Here is a 24,512-nt window from a genome sequence, read left to right on the forward strand (position 1 = left end):
AGTTCCCAGCCCTTTCCCCTGTCTGTGGAATTGTTCAAATTGAAGCTAGGTTTGATGGGAATGTTCTAATGGAGATTGCTAACAGTGGAGAAAAGTGGAACCAGGAGGCATCTGTTCTGATTTTAGTATTCTGCATATAATTGAAATGATTATAAATTGCATATGCTTTTCACGTCTTGTACCTTTATTTTTTTTTCTTCTTAACAACCCAGTAAATACAAGTATTATTCAAAAAGGAATTCAATATGTAATTATTAGTTCATTAAACGCAATATGGTAATTTTATTTTTATGCTTATTCGCCCCTGGCAGCATTTTTGCTGAACCAACTGTACTTTAATCAAAATAGCTGCTGTCCGAGGCACATAACATCCACAGTACTTAGCTGAGACTAATAATGTTACACAATAGAGGTGTTTGTTGCAAAAATGTTCAAACTAGTATTGATGTTTGTAGAGAGCATGGATTCCATCAATAAAACATATGTAAATGATGTGGAAACCATTTTGATGTGTTCTTACCCTAAGTTATCCACAGAATGCTAGTTTATGAAATAAGAACTTTTATTCTGACAGCATAAGAAAAGTTTATTGCCAAGTTATAATAATGGTCAGATTCTACTATAATCTGTTGGGAAGTTAATATAGATAGAAATGTTGCACTAAGTTTAAATATGTGTCAAGAATTAGTTGTTAATAAAATATTTTCTCAAAAACAGCTCTTAAGAACGGACAAAAGTAACCTGTGATGGCAGGTCTTTTAGTGAGTGCCACAACATAGTAGATGGTCTTTGGTTTCTTAGTTTGGATGTGGTGAGAAGAGTGTAGGCAGTTGTAGGCCTGCAGAACTGGACATTCTAGAGGTGTGCATTTTATTGCACTTATTTTTTTTAAGTTTATTTATTTTGGAAGAAGTGAGCAAGTGAGGGCATGAGTGGGGGAGGGGCAGAGAGACAGGGAGAAAGAGAACTCCAAGCAGGCTCCGTGCTGTCAGCACAGAGCCTGACGTGGGGCCCCATCTCATGAACCGTGAGGTCTGTGACCTGAGCCAAAATCGAGTCAAACACTCAACTGACTGAGCCATCCAGGTGCCCCAGTTGCATTTAATTTACACCTCAGTTTTTTAAAAAAATGAACAGTGACATCAGAACATATTTTTTGAACTTCTTGCTCCTATATTCAGGAATTACTTATGTGTTGGTGGTTTGTGACCCAGAATCCTGATATCAAGCATTTGTTAAAGAAGAGATTCAGACTGCTGATTCTCTGTTTTCTTTTATGGTAAAGGTTTTTCTTTTCCCTCTCGCTCTTTTCTAAATAGAGGATACAGTGTAATGAAATAAGATATAGCAAAATTTATATTCTTCATGACCAGGTTTTATCATATTAAGCATTTCAGGAATGGTTTTTAATCTTTTAAGTATATATGCATGCATCTCTTTTTATTAGATAATTGGTCATGTTTATTATGACACACATCCTCTGTTTTAACTCAAACAGTGAAGTAGTTCATAATACCAACACATAACTATTACATCACCATGGCCAATAAGATCAAAGAGAGGGGGAAAAGTTTTGCTCTGGCTCATTTAGGTGGCTCTTCAGAGACAGAATATTTGCTAGGTTTTCCAACTGATACCAGCCCTGGTCTCTGAGTTGGTAGACAGAGGGTAGAGACAGTGTGAAGTATCTGTTTGATTTTCTCTTGAGCTTGTTTGGGTTTCTGAAGCAAAGACCAGGACCCCTGTTAGTTAAAATCTAGTTAGATTCTTCTCAGTATCACCCACCTGCTTTTCCATTAATTTCCTCTGATATGGCCTTGGCATTACATTAGATTTCAAATTATCTGTATATCTTATGAAATCATTGGGAAAATGAATGATCAGGGCTACTAGCTAAACTCCGTTTTACCAGATGTCTTCTAAATTAAATATTCAGCTGGTTGATTTTTGTTGGCTTTTTATAGAGTTGTTTAAGCATGCCATAAAATGCATTAGGATCACAAAATAAGCTAATGTTGTGTTTTAAATATGATGCTTAATTGAGGGATCCACATTTGAAAAAAAGACATCAAGTGGGAGAAGAAATAACTTATGAATGAATATTGGGTCTCTGGTTTACCGAGTCCTCTAATTGGTGCCTTCGTTTAGGATTTCTGTTTTTCAGCTATTATTTCAGTAGTCTGGAGGAAATTATTGTTCTGGAGATCTTAATTAAGATCACAAAGTTGATGAATTCCAATAAATATAGAATAATGTGAGCATATTTTTAAAGACTCTGGTCTTTAAGTTCCTGCATAGTATACCACATAACACCAAGCATACTTAGGCTTGCGATCTTATGTTTGGTGAGCAAATCAAACACTATAGTTATGTTCAGTATAATAATTTTTATTTCACTGCTGTCTGTTTTTTTTTTAACATTTTGTTTCTGTTTTTATTATAGCTGTTTCACTCGATTCAGAGAACCTGTTTGGACTTGTCTAAAGCAATTGTACTCTATCAAAAGAGAATATGTTGTAAGTATGCCCTAAGTATACATATTGATCAGATAAACAGCGAGAAATAGGATATTTTGCCTTAATACATCATTTCATATGTTTAGGAAGTAAGACAAGGAAATTACTATTGAGGAGTGCTGTCTTTGGTCTTTAATTGGTGGGAAGGAGGGTCTTTAATAATTTTATCAGAAATTCTTTACATAGGTTGTGTATAATTCAATGTAAATAACTAGAACAAGAACTTTATATTGGGTCTCCCATGGGTAAGTACATATCATTTATTTTCCTAATTATAAAAATGTTTTCTCAGTTTTATGTTTGGGTTTTAAAAAAAATTGGTGTTGTTTATATTTGATTGCCCTGGCTCTCTCATATCCAGGTTTGTTCCTCTTAAAATGGAGAGAGAAAGCACATATAGATAATTCCTTGACTATATTTTGACAATAGTGCTTCTTCATTAGCATTTTTTATGTTGGATATTGGATTATTGGGAAATAGGATTCTGCCTTAAAGTTATTACTCACAGAGTTATCTCTGAAATGCTAAATATCAAGTTATGTGTTAATATGTTTTAAAATGTCCATTCGTAGATGATTTAATAGTATAATTTCTATATTTCTGAGACTAGAACATGGGAAGCTTTTCTATTTCTGACTGCTGCTAGACCTCTTTCCAATAATCACAAAGTAACAATTGATGATTTTCCTTCATTAGTCTTTAATTAAGACTCTTTGGGGGAAAGTACAAAATCCTAGGACTTAGAGGCAGAATTTGATAAATTTTCTATGTTACTGTTTACTAAGTTAAGACTTCTGGGCTATAGCTTCATAGTCTTGAGTTCTGAGTAAATCAAGACACAGGACATACATCCCCCACCATTTCTCTATCCCACATCCAGTTAGTCTTAAATGCTGGTTCATTTTGTTGCCTGAATAGCATTCAGTCTCCTTCCTCTCTCCATCCTCTCGCTATCTTAGTTCATGCCACCACCATCTATCACTGTCCTACTTGATTTGCTTCAGCTTCCTAAATGATCTCCTTGCCCTCTCCAGCCCATTGTCTATACCACAGTCAAAGAGCTCCCAATGGTCTAAGCTGGGACAATTTGAGTAACAAAATAAATAACAGTAGTTCTGGATTATAACCAATAAAGTAAAGTAAAGTAAATATCCATTAAGTCAGTGTGGAAATAGACAAACAGGGAAGAAGAAACAGCTCTTCCTTATAAAATAATTTCAGTTAATAAATACAGAAGGAATGAGGGAACCACAAAATCATCATTAGGCAAATACCACAGTAAGAATTGTGGCAGGCAAGGTTCACTGAAAGGTGGCACAATTAATGGGCGAAAGTTTGAGGAGAAACTGGATATTTTCACAGTGTCATGTATTTCCTTCCAAGATTTTTAATAATTACAAAAGAAATAAATCATAATTTTACAGTGGAGAAACCCAGTAGACACCACCTGAATCAAGTGATCCAGATTGATACCAGTAGTGACAATGTGTTGTTAGTATCATGTAGCCCTGGTATCATGCACTAAGAAGGCCACTCCACCTGTGTGGTTTCCTTCCCCAAAATCTGTAACCCCAGTCTAATTGTGAGAAATAAGACAAATCCACGTTGAGAGACATTCTACAAAATATCTAACCAGTACTCTTAAAGGGCATGAAGGTCATGAAAGACAAGAAAGACTGAGGAACTGTCACATATTGAAGGAGACTAAGGAATCTCGATAACTCAGTTCAAGGTCGGATCCTGGATTAGATCCTAGAAGAAAAAGGACATTCATGGGAAAACTAGTAAAATTCAAATAAAGTTGTGGTTTAGTTGATAGTACTCTACCAATGTTAATTTCCTAGTTTTGAAAATTATACCATGATTATGTAAGATACTAATGTTAGGAGAAGCTGAAAAGGGTATACAGGAACTCTGTTCTATTTACAGTCTAAGCCTAAAATTATTGCAAAATAAAAAGCTTTAAAAATGTACATTGAATCAAGATCCAGACTTCCATACCATAGTCTATGAATTCCTACATGATCTGGCCCAGCTCACCTCTCCAGCCACTTTCGCCCTTAGCCACCATGCTACCTGAGGCCTTTTACTCTCACTATTTCCTATGTCTGGAATGTTCCTGCCCTAATTATCTTAAGAGTGACTCCTTCTTGGGTGTTGGGTGGGGGGATGGGCTAAATGGGTAATGGGTACTAAGGAGGGCACTTGTTGGGATGAGCACTGGGTATAATATGTAGGTGATGAATCATTAAATTCTACTCCTGAAACCATAATTACACTATATGTTAACTAACTTGGATTTAAAAAAAAAAAAAAAAAAGAGTGGCCCCCTTCTTGCCATTCAGAGCCCAGCTTAGTGGTCACCTGCTCCGAGAGGCTTTTCCTGATCACCCAGCCCAAAGCAGCTTCTCTTACTCCCCTCTTCTTACTGCTCTATCTGGTATTTTTCTTTTTGGGTTTTGTATTTGTGAGTACGTTTTTTTTTTTATTTTCTGTCTCCTGCCACATGAACAAAAGCTCCATAAGAGCAGGGACCTTGTGTGTCTTGTCTGTCTCTCTATTCCCAGTGGCAAGAACAGTGCCTAGTATGTATTAGATCATCCATAAATCTGTGCTGAGTGAATTAATGCTGCCAATCTAATTGGTTTTAGTTCCCTTTTTAGGAAACATCTGAAAATCTAATCAGCAATTAAATATTAATAGGGTTTTTTTGTGTGTGTCTGAATTCTTAAGTCCTGGTTAAGTTAAACCTTGTAAGTGGAAACTGGCGAGTTATCTGATACCTGTGTTGCACCTGAATTTTAAAGCTCCCTAAATTAATTTCAGTATTTGAATTTTAAAATTAAAATTAAGAAATGGGCATCCCTTCTTGGAAAATAATAGTCATCACTAAGTAATCCAAGCTGGAGTCTGATGAGGCTCAAACGTTTTCTGCCTCCCTCTGAACAACACTGCCAATTAATTAGAGTCCAGCTCTTGAAACCATTTCCCACCCTAGATTTAGTCCTCAAGTGCATAAAATAACAAAAAGTAATTTTTCAAATGCTTCAACCTGCTGAGGTTTATTCAGGAAAGAGTATATTTCACCAACTGTGTAATTGTGTAGGTGCCATGAATGGTTTCTTCCTAGCCTTAAGCTAAATATGTTCATTTATATGTGACTTGAGACTTCAAGGTAAAAAAAAAAAAAAAAAAAAAAAAAAAGGTGACAGTAGCCTCGTGCTATTATGAACAAAAATGTGAAGTTGCTCTCCGTAGGGACATATTCGTTGTGGAATCGAGTCCCGTATCAGTAAGTAGAGAGAAGGAATAGAAGGTAATATAAAACAACAAAACTTCTTATAATTATAGGTTTTTTTAAGCTACATAGAATCATGGCTAAGCATTTAAAATGAAATAAAGTGGGATAGGAAGTGGTGAGGAAAAATAAAGTGAAATAAAGTATGTGAGGATAATAAGGCAAAAATTATAGTTAATTTAATTTTACGAGCACTTAATAGTACCCTGTATAAGACGTTATGCTCACCCTGGGGAGTCCATAGTTGGATGAGGTCCCTGTCCTGAGAAGGTTAGAGTGTCAAGATATAGAAGACACACTCCCGACCCCAACAACCTAATACCAGAAGCCAAGAGGGCGCTGCTGTCACAGAGAAACAGGGATCAACTACTTCATAGGGAAGTAGTCTTTGAGCAGACTTTGACTCAATGTGATTCTTGAGGGGCAGAGAGGAAGGAGGATAGTCATTTATTTCTCAGGAAGAATGGATTCCAGAAACATCTTCCTCTGGAAAGTTGCATGTGAACTACAGTCACAGATTAATAAGGAAGCAGTAACAAGTGTAACCTTCACCTTTGGATTTGTGTTTCCTGGCTAATGCTCTCATTGGAGTGGTTGTGTCAGGAATGGGGTGCATTCTGAAGGAATTCTGGATTGTTTATGAAAATGGACAAGAATCCTAGTAGCATTCAAAAAACAATTTTTAGAGACACATGATGTGTAAATGCATAAATAAGTAAATGTGAAATCAGAGTAGTGGTCAAAGTCAGTCCATAGAAGGGCTATATTTTGAAAAGAAAACATTTAGGAAGCTCAGTGTCATTCTTTGCTCAGCTGTTGGTAAATGTGGATTTGGGACCAGTGGCTGTGTAACAGCCCACTATTCCATTGTTTGGATACACACTAGTTTATAAATCAGTCCCCAGGGTAGAGAAAGAAAGTGTTTTGCTGCTGTAAATATTGATGTTTTGGTTACTTTTCTGTCTGCAGCTTTGTGCCCATTTCACTAAATCCTTGGAAAGTGCTAACAGTAGAAGTGCAATGTCAAAAGATACATAGAATTCTGTGACATGTTATGTTTACTGTCAAATGAATCTGCAGAAAGCTGAGACAATAACTGTCTCACCAGCAGTGTCATCTGAGGTTGTCTTTAAAAATAAGGCCAAGATTAGACATGACCAATTCATGGTTCCAGCTCTGCATTTAAAAACCCCACTGAGACTTCAACCCGATTACCTGCCCACCCTTGATCCCCACTCCCACTTCCAACCAAAAACTCATGTCATGAATAAGGTATGGAATTGCTTTGCAATCAAGTAGAATGTACCTCAGAAAGCAGAGATCAAAAAGCCAGTGAGAGAGAATAAGCAGAGGAAACCGGCCCTATATTATAGGCAGCCACAAAAGATTCCCACAGTCATACTTGACAAACCCAACTTTCTTTATTTCAGCTCGAAGCGGCACATTATCGGCTCGCTTTTCAGTGCAGAGGTCATTTTCTGGTTCTGATTACAGGGCACCAAACCCACTGACAGATGTACTCAAGTGAATTTGATCTCTCCTTTTGCAAATGGAGGGACAGCATGAAAGTTAAATGGTGGTGGGGGGAGGGCTTACCTTGTAGCTTGCCACGTGGATTTAATTTCATCCCGTCTTTCCCTCTAAAAGAGAGAGGAACTTGTGGTGGGTCTCTTCTCTCTGTAATAAAAATGCTCATTGTTCATGGCTCCTTTTGGTCTTTTCTTCATCAGTCTTGTCTCAAGAAGAAAACGAACTGGGAAAATTTCTCCGATCCCAAGGCTTCCAAGACAAAACCAGAGCAGGAAAGATGATGCAAGCAACGGGAAAGGCCCTCTGCTTTTCTTCCCAGCAAAGGTGTGTGGCCTTCACTGGGGTTCCATTGGGGGGTCAGCAGAGAATCTGGCGTCTACCCAGCCATGGAGGGGACTCTCCTGTTCTTTAGAAGTCTCTCCCCTGAGACTGAGGAGCTACTCTGTTCTCAGTTATTAGTCTGTATTTAACTCTCTGATTAAGATAACATGTATGATTTTTTTCCCTTCCTATTAATTTTTAAGTTTTTCTTTTTTTTTCATATTTCTTCTGGTCTGTAGGGAGCGTTTCATTTGGCAATCACTCTGAGTGCTGCCTAGGCTTATGTTTGACCTTCAGCATTGCCCATAGCAGTCAGGCTGATCCCCTTCTAGCCTCTGATTAAAGCAGGAGCCTAATGAGACCAGGTGGAAGTGTTCCCTGTCTGCTCTCTGTAGGCCAATTAACTTTGGAGAGGTGGTGGTCATGATTCCCGGACCCATTCTGCTCAGACCCTGGACCAGCAACATTAGCAGTATCCCCTAGAAGCTTGTTAGAAATGCAGAATTTAGGCCCCATCTCACAACTGCTGAACCCAAATCTGCATTTTAACAAGATCTTCCCAGTTGATTTTGATTCAGCACATTTAAGTTTGAGAAGCTCTGGTAGAGAGGAAATTGTGGCAGAGAAGTGACATTTTTTTTTAACACTCTCATGACTCATTTTATGGTTGGTGTAGAATAAGCAGGAGCCTCTGCATACAGTTGCATTTAGTGCCTGAGGAAAGTGACACTCCTTCTCCATTCCTCTTCCTCCAGTCACTAATTAGCCTAAACATGTCACTTACTAATATTAGGCAAGATTATACCTACATAAGACATGTAGGTAGTTTCCAAAAATTTTCAGGTTACAAACATTTTGCTTCCTCCAATTGTCCAAAATTTTCTTCTCTTAATTTCTTCTTCTTTCGGTCCCTGTGGGCCAAGAGCAGGCCATCAGCCTGTTACACAAGTTTCAATGAAAACCTGGAAAAGGTGGGGTGGAAGGAAGAGACCAACTGTGTCAGTTTCCCGTGGTCCTACTCCTGGGCACGTTGGTTCTCCCTAATAACATCTGGACCCTGACTTTGTGGGCAGTGCCAACTTTCATAGTTGAATGAAGCTATGTCTAATAGTTCTGCACTTGTTTTCCAAGAAAAGTGTTTGTTTATAATTTTCAGTTGTACCTTTTAATCAATCTTATTTATAATAGTTTTTCCTTGTAAAAATACTACTGAAAAAATTTAAAAGAGTCAAGTCCAAAGGAGAAAATTAAAAAGCAATTAAAAATTTCCTAATACAGATGACCCACATGTAATGCTTTGATAGGTATTTTCTATGCATATATACTTTCCCCAGCCTTACCAAGATAATTGGTTCTCAATAAATCTTTCAAAGAGTAAATTCTCATGTGTTAAACATATCACTAATTTCAGTGGGAAAAATTCTTATACATACCTGTATGCCAAGTTGTACATCAGCTTATGGGAAACAAAGCCAAATCCCTGGACACAATCACTGTAAGAGTTGCCATTACTGATCACATAATTACTTTATAACATGGCTATCCAGTTACACCGTTTCAGAGTTGTGTACCAAATTATCTCCCAGAACACACATGTGGTACCTTAAGTTTATATAATCTAACCTTTGGATATAAACAAAAACAGTAAAAGAAATCAACAGAAACAATGCAAAGAGTACTTAAAAGTATCACCACTATAAACTAGCAAACTGCACTGTATCTATAATTAATGCAGCTTGGACAACTTTAAAATTTGGAAGGTGACCTCTTGCAAGGTGGCCCTGGTTTCACAGCACTCAGCTGCTGACCGGGCACATGACATCCACACCAGTCCTCCTAAATATGAACAAAATAGAGGATGACATAAAACTCTGACAAAGTTGAATTTTCAGATCTTGAATGGATGTAATTTGAAATATGCTGGGATATATTTTTAATAGAAACAGTGTCACACCAGACAGTTTTTTTGGAGTACTCCTTGCTGATCACTTAGCAAATTGATTTTTTGATCAAATAGCCATAACACCTTTTGTTCTCCATGTATACATTTTAAAAAACAACTATAGCATAGTGTTCCAGGGCATTCTACAGTACGCTTAACCTGAGCCCTTCTTTTTATTACTTGGGTCACTTCCACATTTTCCTGCTAAATGATAAATGTCTTTGGAGTAGACCTTTATTTAGGCAGTTTATTAATTATTCCCCTTGTGTAGGTTTTCATCAATGAAAATGTGTACCAGTCTTCCACTAAAGCTTGGTATTTCTGGTTATTGAGTTTTTCCTTGGTCTAGACTCAGTCCTTGGTACCACAAATGAACAGGTTTTCACCTTTCTAATCTTGTGCGAAGCAAGTTACAGAAAAAAACGGAAGTGATTTTGTATGCTTTTTTCTTTCCTTCAAGATCTTAACATCTATCATCATGTCATTACCTCTTCAAAGGTTTCTGTCTAACTTTACAACAGTCAAAGAAATTAAGAATATTTTATTCATAAGACTCTTTTTCAGCCAGTTTAGGGAAATTGGCAAGATCCAAGGGAAGAGAAGAAGGAGTCCAGAAATGAACAGGATTCTTAGGTGGACAGCTGAGGACTCTTTCTCTCTTTAAATAGAAGTCTCCAGTTTTATAAACTTTCACACCAGCATTTGTTTTACTGATTTATTTGATAGTCATTGCTACAACTGTGCATTCAATTTGATGAAAGGTGGGTATTAAATTTAATCCAATGGTGATAAAGGACAAGCTTACTTTATGGCACCATAATATGTCTTTGAAAACCACCTGCAACACTTTGGTAGGATGATATGAGCAAACTACTTTTAGAGAAGTGCTGACTATTTAAAAACAATGCTTTACAGAAAAGAGGAAAACTGGAGAAAATAATAAAGGGTTTTTTTCTTAAACAGTTTATTGGCCCATCTGTAATCTTCCCGTGCTCTACACATGTGAGGCACTGCAGAAGCTGGTGGAGATGCCAAGCGCTGACTTCAGCTCACTAACACCACTGTTCCCTTCCGCTAAATAAGTTTGGATTTCAGTTGATATGTAATTCTTCATCTTATTTTTATGTTTTGAACCTGTGCCCTGCAAGTTCATGCAGACAACTGTATCTTAAGAGTGTAATTCATGTAATGTTACTCATCTTGGGTAGGAAGATGGGAGAAGCAGTATTTCCCTCCCCTGTAAAATATTGCATCCAAAGTTTGATATGCCTCAAACATTTTTTTTTACTTAATAAATGATGATATGTTACAACTAATAATTATTTTCTATCCACTTCATTCTATGGTATACATTCATTTATGGTAGAGTCCTTAAGTTTTGTTTCTTTATAAGGCTCAATCCTATATATAACCTGTCTGAATGTACCTAACACAGTAGATCCACAGTGCTTCTCTCCCTTCCTAGACCATTTAAAAATTCTTCTGTTCATGCTTTATTCTCTGTGACTGTGGGAGCAGAACTCCTAGCATTTGGAGAGTAATCCAACAATGACCTAGCCAGGGAGACCCTAGTCAAATACAAGTCCACTCCTTCTCAAAGAGCCAGGCTTCAGAGGAGCAGAAGCAGGGAATGCCAAGAATAGAGATGGGAAATGGTTATGCCTTGACTCTTCTCCATGAACGCAGGATTGGTTCCAACTCCAGACAGGTATTCTTTGCCCAGGCATGAAACCACCCCCAACAGTACTGTTGGAAACCCTTCCCAATGGTACATTCAAGTAACAGTTATCTAAGGAATGAGTATATGGGTAATCATTTCTGGTGAACTCATCAGTTCATACGTTTCAATTATAATCCATCAAATATTTCTGCAGCATTGTCTATATTCTAGGCACTGTTCTGGGCTCATGAGTTTAAGATTGGTAAACTGTCAAGGATGCAAACTGATGGCCCGCCTAGTTTCAAGATTATGGCTTTATCCTCTTGTCTAGGTTGGCCTTGCGAAATCCATTGTGTCGATTTCACCAAGAAGTGGAGACTTTTCGGCACCGGGCCATCTCCGACACTTGGCTGACGGTGAATCGCATGGAGCAGTGCCGGACTGAATACAGAGGGGCATTATTATGGATGAAGGATGTGTCACAGGAGCTTGATCCAGACCTCTACAAGCAAATGGAGAAGTTCAGGAAGGTAGGATATTTTATGAAGGTTACCAAGAGGGGTACCTGCTGAAAGGTAATGAGGTGTGATTTGAATCACTCTAGTGAAGAAGACATAACTCAAAAGCACCAAGGATGCAATTAATCATCACCAGTATCTTTTTATGTGACAGAATACCAATTAATGTGATATATAATTCTCTAAGGGTAAGATAGAAGAGACAGCTGGAAATTGCTGGGATTTAGTAACTAGTTCTAATTGAAGTCGGATTTTCATATAATGTACACTTTTTGTAAGGTTGTCACTTTAAAATGCTTTTTCATGCATAACTAAAAATCAAGAGTAGATCAAATGAAAGTGGGAAGTGAGGACAGGCTATTGGAGAAATCTTTTTTAATTGCTAATGAGTATTAAAATTAATAGAATAATAATGTTCCTTTGTTTTGTGAAGTGGTTGAGAAGCAGTGGGGTTTGGTTGTGGGATTAACTAATGTGGCATCTGCAATAGACCACTTCAGAAATTTGTCTGAGGATAATAGATTGCTGAGGAGGTGGGTATGCTCTTAAATTTCCCTGAAATAACTGGTGAGTAGCAGAAGAACAATATTCCCTTGTTTTTTTAATTCTCTTGCGTCAATTTAGCGGTTTGGAGATTTAGCCATACAAAGACATATCCTACCACTAGGTGGCAGTCATATACTGAGTATTTATGAATATGCAGTGACTTTGTTGTGTACAGTCTTGGTAGTTCTTTGTTTGGTTGATTTGGATGTATTTCAGGATGTGAAAGAAAAAAAAATCAAGCAAATGTTAGGTTTGACATAATATTGTGTCAATTATCTTACTCATTTCAAATGATCCATTTGTAATTAGTGATGTTGCTTAAAATCCCAAGATTTCTTTTTAGGTACATCATGTGGAGTTGTAAATGGGAAACCCTGCTAGTGCATAGGAGGTTGTGTGTGTGTGTGTGTGTGTGTGTGTGTGTGTGTCTGTGTGATGGGGGAAAGGAGGGACCTTCTGTTGCTTAAGAATAGGGTCACCAATTCTTGGCTTAGTATTAGATTGATACAAATTCTTTTAAAAGCCAAATTTTATTTTCGTTTACAATTTGGAATCCCTCTCTATGAAGGGACTCGGAGTTTATTTTCTGATTATAGATAACCTTAATGTAGTAGCAGCATCTAAATTCTTGGCAAGACAGATTTCTGAATTCATGGAAAATATGAACTGAAAAGGCATGAACTAGTAAAACTCACTCATTCTATAAATGGGAAAATCAAGGCCCAGCCTACATGAGAAATTTCCTGACTTTCTAATCAGGCCAGTAATTTGGTTTGTCTTTGACACTTTATTCGGGGGGTTGGAGGAGGATGGAGTAGAGAAGTTCAAACAAACAAACAAACAAACAGACCGTACTTGCAGGCAATAGTGCCAGTCATTTTATATTTACTATTTCCTTTCAGCCTCACAATAATCAAGATACAAATTTAATTTTATAGATGAAGAAAGTGATACCTAGGTTAAGTAACAAGTCCAAGGTCAGACAAGGAAATGAAAGTCAGAATCTTAGAAAATAGGCATAATTTTTTTCCTTAAGAGGAAAAAAAAAAGTTGAAGAACATATCTAAAATTGACAGTCATTTTCATAGTAATACCTGTCTGTGATTTATTTATCCAACAAACATTTATTGAATGCCTTTTTTTGTGCCGTGTAATAAAAATAAACATACACTTACTCTGGAAGGCAGAATTTCACGTGGAATTGTGTTTATTTGGTTTTGTTTTGGAGGGTGGTTACTAGCTGTGTTAGGATGAAATGAAAACCAAGCTCTTCGTCATTTGGGTTGAATGTTGAAACACTACCCACTCTTTAGTGTCATCAATCTGTTGATTTTGGAAAATATGGTTTAAAAAAATTTTTTGCTATGCAGAAGTAGCTGAAGCAATGCGTTACTCTACAATCCCATTTGCCCTGGATTTAATTTAATAGCCGAACATGGTGTACTTTGAATTTAGGGAAAGAATTTTTTTTAAAGAAGTCTGTATTCAAGTGGATATTTGATTAGGCAGGACTGTCCATGAGGACAGGGACCAGATTTGTCTTTTCACTGGCCAGCACCTGGCCCCCGAGTTAGCACTCGTATCAGATGGTCAGATTCCAGCCATTGAGCTTGAAGTTCCAGACTCTGTTTCTCAGATCGATAGGGATTCCCACCACCCACACCTGGAATTGACATATGGTTTTGTAGGTAAGAAGTAACATTATTATTTTGTGGCTTGCCGCTTTCTTTGGAATGGATTTAAATTGTAGAATGTGCTGTTTGCTTGGAGTTTATAACATGAAGTTTAACTGTGAGCAAGCTTTAGTGTTTTGTCCCAGCGGGATTCCATTTTAAACAGTCTCCATTTATCTCTCAGAAACATGCTACTGAAACACTTTTCTGTATCCTCTGGGAGAGGGGTCTGGCTGTGGGTGGCTTCTTAGGTGCCACTGTGGGAAGGAGAATTTCAGTCTCTGCAGAGCCAGCTGTCACCTTCATATTTCAACTGATGAATCCTGAACGAAAAGTGGTATTTTTCAGTAAAGTCAGTTCTTTGGGTTCACACTTTCTGAGGAGACAGAATTCTAATTAATCTTCACAGATGTGATCCCCTGAATTGCAATCTTTAGTATGCATTCATTCATTTATTCTTTCATCCAGCAAATGATATGGAAGCCCCACTGCATGGTAGGCCAGATGCAGAAAGGTATAGTAGTGAATAAGTAGACATGATCACTGCCCTCCTCACATGTAGTCACTTGGGGATCAAGCAAGTAAACTTGATGCAGTATGATGAACCATTGTCTGTGGTAGCACATGGTATCATGGGAACACATAGGGGCTTCTCAAAGAAGCATAATCACCTCTGTGTTCTCACTAGCTCACCCAGAAAATATAGAGAAGGGGTTGGAAGGACCCAAGCCTTGAGGCTGGGAGAGCTGCTTGGGAGGCTCTTGTACAAATCTAGGTGAGACATGGGGTGCCACAGAACCAAGATGCACGTAGACCAGGGAAATATATGTTCTGCCTTCTCCTACACTCCACAGTAGCAGCACTTTAATTACAGAGTCTTCTGTCTTCTTAGAAATGTGCAGAATAAGTATAAATAAATAAATAGCAAGATCAAGTGGACTTTCCCTTCCAACCAAAGCTTTTCTCACAGTATTTTCAAAGTGCTAAGAAACTTTTAAATAACACACCGTGAGCATGACCAAAACGATGAATGAAAAACTTAAAATTAAACAAAGCAAATAATCTGTTTTCATTCTGGCAACCTTTGAAGCACATAGGCCTGATGACAGATCTCTCAGTAGCAACACTAATAAGCATTTATTAAGTGCCTATATTTGGGGATGGAAATACAAAGAGGTGGAAAAGCTTGATCCCAGCCCTCAAGAAGGACCCTGCTAGTCATCTGTTCCTTGTCAAAATGACTGTGATAAACAAGACACCTGGAGAGTGTGGCCATATGTAGTTATTCTCCTAAAGACCAAATAATAGGAAATGGTGGATGAATTTAAATGTGCAGGGCTGGATGACTGTGAGCAGTAGGAAGCCCCTCCTGACAGTGTGATTCACCCCAGGAGGGAAATGGACGGGAGACTACACCACAAAGTATTTTATGAGCAGTTACAACGTGTGATATATGTGCCCTTTGAAGGCAGAGTAAAAGGGTATGATTTAAAAATAGAAGTCAGCTTCTTGTAGCAGATTACATCAGCTTAAGTTGTGAGCTCACAGAAGAGCTTTTGCAGCCTGATGCCCTTGAGAGAGTCCTCCTGTGGTCAATTAAATGTCTTGTTTTTCTTGAAAGTCAGAAATGGGATGGAGGGTAATTATTCTAAATGGAATAAAAGCCGTGTTAGGTGTAAGAAAATAGTTCTGAATCCTCTAAAGAGATAATATGGAAATGTATACGTGGGCATTTGTTATGAGTCAGAGTCCTTATAGACAAGGACAAGGGAACCAGCGTTTTAATGAGGGCCATTTATTAAATGGCTTAATGAAATCCTACAGCATTTGTCTAGGGTTTCATCACCATAATTCAAAAGGGTATCTAAAACATATTGTAGGAAATATGAATGATACACACTGGCATTCTTGGGCTTGTGTCTTTTTAAAATTGTGTTAGATTTTGGAGAGCTGTTAATTTACTAAAGTCCCATTATCAAAGGATATGTTACTGTGAGAAGGTTTCTTAACAAATGGCTTAATAGGTGGGACCTCGCTGGGGTCATCAGCCCATGGTGTTCCTGTGTCCTGACTGAAGGTTTGGATCTATAGAGCTTGGTCAAGGACTAGTAAACAGCAGTATTGACATTAGAGAGTTTTTTTTTTTCCAGTGGACAAAGACTTGGGTTAATTAATTTGACAGTATCATTAATTACTGCTGAAATCATTGGTCTTTGTCAGAGGTCAGGCTCTTTTAGCAATTGAGGGCAGGTCCCACGGGAGCTGGAGACGCCAAGAGATGCAGGAGTATCACCACTCAGCCATCTCCTCATTCTGAGATAAAAAGCCTTTCCTTTTTGCCTGGGCCCTCCAGCTTTCTGGCTTACAAGAGTATTCTGCTTCATTTCAGTGCTAAGGGCAGGGCTGAGACCCCCCAATGAGTTGTGTTGAGTGAGCATGGAGAATTTCAGGTTTGGGTCCACACAATAGACCAACACCACCGTGCCTGCTGAAGCAGTGCCTTGACTCCAGGACTTGCTTTAATTCATACATAAAAGGGAAGGGTGTTTGGCCCATTATCAATTCTGTCTCTTCCAGTGCTACAATCCTATGCACTGGCTTGAGCTCTTTGATGAGGTGAAAGTTCCTTTTGTAAAGCTAACATACTCTTTAACCTATCTGTTTCATAACTCTCCATTTTCTTTTGTTGGTTTTTGGTGTGTGTTTGTTGTTCGTTTTGGTTGTTTAACTAGGGCCCCTGTTTTTTGTGGTCCCCAAGAAGACCAAATCGAGTTGCTAAACCTTACCCTTGGGTGGTGGTTTCTTTATACTACCTGAATGCCATAGGAAAAACATGCCATTTCCATATGGTACCACTGGGAAGGGAACAAATAATTACACCCTTGCTTTCATGTTTAAATTTCATGAGGTGAGGCCTTTGGGGCTCTATGTGTCTTTATTAATTTCCCCCCTGAACTTGGCAAATGACAAAAATTAGTTTCAGGGTTAAGCCAAGACCATTTGGAATAGCAGGCATGAAACATAACTTACAAACCTGGTGTCTGGCCGGCTGTGGCTCCTGATTGGAAATAGAGACAAAGGAGCATGACCTCAGAGTTCGGATGGCTCTACCCTCTGTCTCCAGCCCTGCCTACACCAGCTGGGACAGCTTGGATAGGTCCTGGTAAGTCTATGGCAATTTTCTCAATCACTAAAGGAGAAATAGGTACTAGATGACCGCCAAGCTCTCTTCCAGCTGTAATATTTTTCATATTCATTCTCTAAGTTGTTAAGGTCTGAAATTGTTAAGTTCATCTGTAGAGAGGTGTAGACACTGGTACAGAGCTAACATGTCCTTTGTCAGTGAAGTGTTTTCCTCTTAACTCTGGGTAAGTATTGGTCTTGTTGAGTCGGCTTGGTCTTGTCACTGTTGCTTTAATCTTAGACTCTGGAAAAGAATATTTCACTCACAAGATAAATCTTAGGCAGAGGAGACTTAAATTTTTACAAAATGAGTATAATTATATTTTTATTTACAGAATACTTTTGCAAGGGTCAGAAACCTATGGCCCATGGGCCAGCCACCTGTTTTGGTAAATGAAGATTTTATTGTAACATGACCATGCCCATTCATTTATATATTATCTATGGCTGCTTGCATGATACCATAGGGGTATGAGTAGTTACAACAGAGACTGTGGTCTGCACAGCCAAAAATATTTAGCCTCTGCCCCTTTTACAGAAAAGAGTTTGCTGGTCCTTGATTTATAGACACCTCTAATGCATGCTAAAGTTAAGAAACTTTAAGAATTTAAAAATGTCTAATTGCGATAAAACACATAACATAAAATTTGCCATCTTAACCATTTTTAAGGGTCCAGTTCAGTGGTGTTAAGTATATTCACTTTGCTGTACAGCAGATCTCCAAAACTTTTTCATCTTGCAAAACTGAAACTCTGTACCTATTAAACAACCACTCCTCATTTGCCCCTCCTATCATTCCAGCCCCTGGTAACTATCATTCTACTTTCTGTTTTTATGAATTTGACTACTTTAGATACCTCATATAAGTAGAATCATGCAGTGTTTGCCTTTTTGCAACTAGCTTATTTCCCTTAGCATATTGTCTTCAAGGTTCATCCATGTTGTAGCATGTGGCAGGATCTTTTCTCTTTTCAAGGAATAATAATAGTTCTAAGGAGTAGTATTTCACTGTATGCTTATACCACCACATTGTACTTATTCATTTGTCGACAGACACATTTAAGTTGCTTCCATCACTTGGCTAGCGTAGATAGTGCTACTTACGGATATTGGTGTGCAAATAGCTCTTCAAGACCCTCCTTTGAACCCCAAATGCATAATAAACAAACATAATATACATCTTATAAATATTTGTACTCCTGAATGAAATTTAATCCTTCCATTGAATAAAAATAAGACTTAGGTTATACGAGCAAGGAGTTGTTTGATTTTATCCTAGAAAATACTGTCTACACAAAACTAATTCATAATTTATATTCTGTAATTTCTGTAAGAATAGTAAATATTGATATGTTTAAAAATAAACCTATAGAATAGCATAAAAGCAAATGTTTTGGTTTGAAATAGATTTTTTCACAGAGGAGTGGAGAGGACTACTTCTCTCTTGAGAGAGGTATCAAATCTTTGCATATGGCATTTCTCCAGTTGTTTGAAGGAAAAGCCTGCTTAACTCTCAAGTTTCAGAGTAGACTGGACAAAGTGTGTTATCGAAGTGTGAACTGATCCCTTCCAAGATAGTTTTCCTTTTGCCAAATTGTCTGGCTTTTCTTCCTAAGACTTATATGTATTGGATGGCATATGCAAACCTGGTTTCTAGAATTTCATGGGTGATAATATACAAAACATAAGATTTTACTGAGTAGAACCATCAGGTTCCAGATCAAAATGCTGCCGTATAATGAGCCCATTTTATAACAAGGGCTTCTCAGTGTGTTAGCAGCTAGAATGTCTTGGATGGATTCATTATTTCCGTATTTCATCATGTTGTGCTTTTGGCTGCAGGGTCAGAGGAGTGGGTAGTGCCCATGACACTCTCCCTCCCCTCCCCCTAGCCCAACCGCAGACTGTTCCATCTGCCTCTGTCTACTTTTGGTAGCTCCTGAAGAAGGTGTCATTTTAGATTATGGTTAAATGGAAAATCACTGTATTCAAGAAGTATGATATACTAGTTACTGTCTCTCTAGTCTCCGAGTCTGCCCTATCCCTCTAGATTAGCCTCTTCCTTTTGATTAACAGCTCAGATTCATCTTTCCCAGCTAGTCCTCTTATTCTCTCTTGGCAAATTGGTTGCAATTCTTGCCATCTTAAGGAATTTAGTGTAAAAAAAAGACAGTGGTAGCTGGTGGGTTAGCTAAGCACTTTGGTTTTAAATGTTTATGCTTTAGAGATTTGTCCCACTATGCTATTATTCTTATTTCACAAAATGGTGGCTTACTTAGGTACACAAAATAGAATGTGATTTTATTTAATTTCCAACAGAGGCAATATACTACTTCCTGAATGCCAGTAACTTCACAATACTGTACGTTGCTTTTATTTGAGTTAAAAAGAATTTTCTTCAGAAATATTCCTCTTCACAACCAGACTTTTCAGTGACGGAGAAAAAATCATGATTTGATGGTTTCTGAATTGTCACTTCTACATCAGACTGGATTTTTTAATTGGCTATGGAGAGTTAGTCTTTCAGAAAGAAAGCTCTACATCACAATTACTTTGGGAGAAATCTGTGTTCTGTGTTAGTTTGCCATCAAGGGATATTGAAAGGTTTTGAGTAGCACTCTTTAAATTGATTGGGTTAATTTTTGAGAAACCCCCAACAAAGCATTTCTAACAAGATTTATTCAAGTAGTAATTGCCACATGATGGAGTCAAAGGCTGTTAGTGGTTTCATGGGTTCTCCCGTCCCTCAGGAAAACTCAGAATCTTCTTGCATCCAAGTCCTAAGTTGATCTATACTTTATTGTTTGAACTATCAAAAGAATGAGTTAATAGAAAACTGGTATTTCGATTCACAGTTCTGAGATTAAAAAAAAAGCAAATAGTAAGAAGATAGTTGATGATTCCTTGATCTCTAGAAAACTGACATAATACTAATCTCAGAGGGAAATTAGCCATGGACGCCCACATGTCACCCCATTTATGACTGGTTCATGGTGGCTCTGTTCGCTGAAGCATGCACAGTTCTCCACCAGCTACTTCTCTCACGGTGGCTTCATGTTGCCTCCTTTAGGAAATTTTTGGTGAAAGTAAAACTTTAAATAGAAAACAGCTTTAAAGTGTGTATGCTGAACTCTTCTAGCATAAAACTTTCAGGACAATTCTAGGTGTAATAGAACTATTTGAAAAACTTCTGTTGCATATTCAGCAATTATCCTACACTTAATCATTGCATAAGATGAATGAAATTCATATACAGGAGCCCTAAAATCTTACACTGGCCAATTTCACATGGACTCAGGGAGCCCTAAGAAGAAGCAGGCCCCTGAAAGGCCATTGGTATAACTTTGACATGCAATTCCCACATGCATTAATCAGGCTTCTGTTGTTCCCATCAAATGAAATATGATTTTAGGGCTTGGTAACACTTCACAGTTGATTGGCTCTTTCTATCCAACTACCCATCTATCTGTCCATCCATCTATTTAAATTCACTCCCCAGCTGTGATCTTGAGACAACTATTGTCATTTAGATGTTGATTCCTTACTGTGGTTCTTCTACTGACTGCTGACATTGGAATAGGGGGTACTTCTCAAGATAGATTAATTATATAAACAAATTGAAGAATATTTTTTTTTGTTTTGTTTTGTTTTTTGTTTTTTTTTTTTCTGCTTTGTTCCTTTAAATAGTTCCTCCCCTCCTCTGGGCTTGAGAGGTGGGACTCTGCATTCTTATAAGCAAACATAGTTCATGGGTATTAGTTCATGTTCTGAGAGAGGTCCAGGCAAAGACACTTGGAAAATAACCCACATATAGGGAAGAAGAGCCATATGAAAAGCCCATAGATTAATGTATAGGAAATAAATAAATTTCTCACATAGGGAAACTGAAAAGAAGCTAGCAGAGTAAAATTTATTACATTTAGGATCTTGTTCCCCTTTAATTTTTTCATCTTAAATTAGGGGGGAAAGGATACACGAGAACCTGGCAATAGTGATTGCTTCTGTGGCAGAGGACTAGATTGGGGGATGAGAGGAGAGGGTTGAGAATGAGGTTGGAGTTGCACCATATGAGTGAGAACAGATAAGATTTTGTACAAGGAAAGAGATAAAATGAGAGGAAACTCCAAGTTGACAAAAACAGATGAGAAGCCAGGTTCCAAAGGTGATGTCACATGGGCAGCCAGATGAAGAAGTTGGAAGATGAAGTCATTTTCAAGAGCCATCAGCAGGGGGAGAGCCATGTGAGGTGGTGAAGTCACTGAAGAAAAGAAGGATCAAAGGCAGATGCCTGAGGGAAACCCACCAAAATCAAGAAAGAAGAGAATGCTTCTTTTGAAAGCCTTCACTGTTCTAAGAGAACTGGAACAAGCAGAGTTTTGCATATCCTGAAGGGTTTAGGGAAAAGGTGAGAAAGCAAGCAGATAACTTTTCCCATCTCCTCTCAATTGCATCCTGGAAGGAAGGAGTTGTCCGAATTGCACCAGTGAGAATGCACGGAAAAATCCTTTCCCAAAACAGAATCAAAGGGGGAGAGGGCAACTATTTTAGAGGGAACAGCCTCCATGTTTTGGACCCCACATTAGGTCCTTGCAGTTGCATTGCAGCATTGTATAGGCTGGTATTGGATCTCTTAATGTGGAGGTTTTCTGCCGGCTTGAATGACATGTTCTGTGTTCATTGTCCACATCTAATTCTCGTGCATGCTGATTAATATGCTCATACATCTTGCTGGCACTAAGTATCTCTCTCAACTCTTCTCTCTAAATCTAGCAATTTCATCAGTTCCTTTTAATTGGTAGTCTTACACATTTTACAGATGAAACCAAGCATACTTACATGCCTGTGAGCCCTGATTTTTGTCATTAAAATTTCTAGAGAAGTAATATCAGTTGTCGCGAATCAATCTCTATTCCCTTTGGCTTCCCAGTGTTTATTTATTACCAGTTTATTTTTAATACTCTTACAAGGGCCTCTTAATGCTCCTAATGCTCTAAAAAGAAATTGAAATACATGCAGGTTCTAAACCACGCATCTTTTTGCACACACATTGTAGATTGGGCTCCCGCAAACAAAGTATACATGTCAAAATCAGATATGACTAGGAAGGCATAGGGACTTAGTAGCCACCAGGGCTTTCAGACTGCATGGGGGACTCAGGTTTCACCCAGATTTTATCATAGTCACCATAAGTCAATGTTTTAAAAAGTTGAAAGCATCTTTAATTTTAAAGATTTCCATATCTTCCACATCCAGACTGTGTAGGCGATGCTTCCTCACCCTCCTTCCCCAAGCCCTGCCAGGAAAAGCCAATGATTTGTAAATTGAAGCTATGTCAGCTAAAGCTTTTATTGGTACTTATTATCTGGGCCTCCGTCTGCTTTTAATTTTAATTCTCTGCTGAAAGAACTAGTTTGGCCTTTCTCTTTTTTCTTTTTCTTTTTCTTTCTTTTAATTTTTGCACATCTTTCCACTTTAAAAACTAACAGCTAAAAGTAGTGATGTGAGCCAGACAATGGTTTCCAAAGTTAGCGTCCCTCTTTCCTATCCGTAGTGTATTTTGGGTTTGGGGCAAACCTCTTGTTTTCCATATTGACCTACTTGCCTCTCTTCTCTGCCTGGCATGTCCCCATTTCCTCCACCATTCTACAATTTCAGCTAATACATCATGTAAGTAAAGTAAACATTAAGAAGTTGATGCTAGGAAAGAGGGTTTTGAGAATAAAATAAAAGACTTAATCAACTTTTTCACCTATTCGATTGAGAAAGTAAGAACAATGTATTTTAAGAGAATGTTAAACATGAGTTGTGCAAAAGTAAAAATACTGCTCATTTTAAAGATATCTTTTTTCTAGTACAAAAGCACAGCCGATATTTAAGTCTACACTGAACAATATGATCACTTTATTTATATGAGATAATTAACATATTTGAATTTTTTCCCAGCCTCGAGTTTTTCTTAGCATTCTGCCATATAGATAGATGTAGCAGCCACTTAAATATGTACACAATGCGGAATATTTCTGATTAAATATTTGTAAAATGCTCTTCAGTTTAAAAAGCTGTTTCATATTCATTACTTCATTAAAGCTAGACAGCAGCAGTTCAGCGAGGGCATGAATTCATTGTCCTGTTTCTAAGCTAAGATGGAAAAGGCAGAGTCTGACTTACCTTTGGCTACTTATATGAATTGGAATTTGGACCCAGGTCCTCTGAATCCAAAAAATTAATGCTCCATCTACCATTTCTGCCCCAAGTTCTTGCTAATCCAATAAGTGGATCCCTGTGTGTAGTGAGAGAAAATGTTTTTGTGGGGGAGGAGACCAGTTTTGCATTAAAGTAGCAGCCACATCTTCCAGCACATTCTGCATCTGTTCTCATTTTTTTCTGACCCCAAAGACTTATTATACTAGTACTCTTAAAGAGTATTTGGAGTTTTTCTTCTCACCGAGGCAACTGTCAGTTTGTCTTCTAATCTAGTCACATTTCTGTATTCAGCATTTAGTACTTCTGTTGTACCTTGCTCTCTAAGTGCACTTTTGAAGTGAAATGACTGGTGTTCATCATGGGTTCCTTGGGGTCAGGTGCCTGAATCCGTAGCAATATACTTTAAGCTCAGAGCCCAATGTCTGAACAAATGCTGTAAGGCTCATGGATGGAGAGTAGACATCACAAAGGCCAGCATTCTCTCCAAGGCTCCTGTGCATATCAGCCTGTAGGTTTAAAACCAGTACAGTATGGAAAGATTTTGACTCCTAAGAAGAAAGTATCCAAGGCCCTACAGCAAATAGGCACAGGTAGATAGATAGCAGGCCACGCGATGTTTCCAGTGAAGGACACACATACAACCAACCCTGAGTCAGGGCCTCTGTGGCCCATGTTGAGCATAAGAATCTTCTGAGAATCAAGTTGGACAGAGAACCCTGAGTCCCACCTAAGGATTCTGATTCAGGAGGCCTAGGGTGGGGCCCAGGGCTCTGATTTTCATTGAGCTCCCAAGGTGATTCTCTTGCTGGGGAATCCTTGACCACATTTTGACATTTATTTTCCCAGAGCACCACTGTGGGATAGCTGATGCTCATAATGATGACTGATCCATCAAAAAAGGTGATTTTGCTCTTTCAACAAGATAGACATTCAAAAGGACAAGTATTTCATAGATGAAGATTTCTTATTTTTAAAGTATTTTTAAAAAATAGAGGGAACTTGAATTATATGGAAAAGTCAGTTAAATGAAACCACTTGATTCCCCCAGGGGTTCTACTATATTAAGCATTATTGTGCTTTTTGGCAATCACCATATATGTTTTCTTAAACCCTAGAGCCTG

The 24,512-nt window shown here is 38.1% G+C and overlaps 1 protein-coding gene across 25 annotated transcripts in view; it reads left to right on the forward strand.

Moving 5' to 3' along the window:
* ICA1 (islet cell autoantigen 1) overlaps positions 1–24,512 on the forward strand; it is a 154,672-nt gene that overhangs the window by 26,601 nt on the left and 103,559 nt on the right. For all 25 annotated transcript variants that reach the window (XR_009261278.1, XR_009261279.1, XM_058728724.1 and 22 more), the window contains 3 exons: positions 2,444–2,516; positions 7,545–7,668; positions 11,599–11,797. Coding sequence is in view for 23 of the 25 variants with exons in the window: in XM_058728724.1 (XP_058584707.1) it covers positions 2,444–2,516; positions 7,545–7,668; positions 11,599–11,797 (396 nt within the window). In the remaining 2 variants the exon portion in view is untranslated. The remainder of the gene's footprint in view (positions 1–2,443; positions 2,517–7,544; positions 7,669–11,598; positions 11,798–24,512) is intronic.

This window comes from Neofelis nebulosa, chromosome 4 (assembly GCF_028018385.1).
Source record: "Neofelis nebulosa isolate mNeoNeb1 chromosome 4, mNeoNeb1.pri, whole genome shotgun sequence".
NCBI classification, from domain to species: domain Eukaryota; kingdom Metazoa; phylum Chordata; class Mammalia; order Carnivora; family Felidae; genus Neofelis; species Neofelis nebulosa.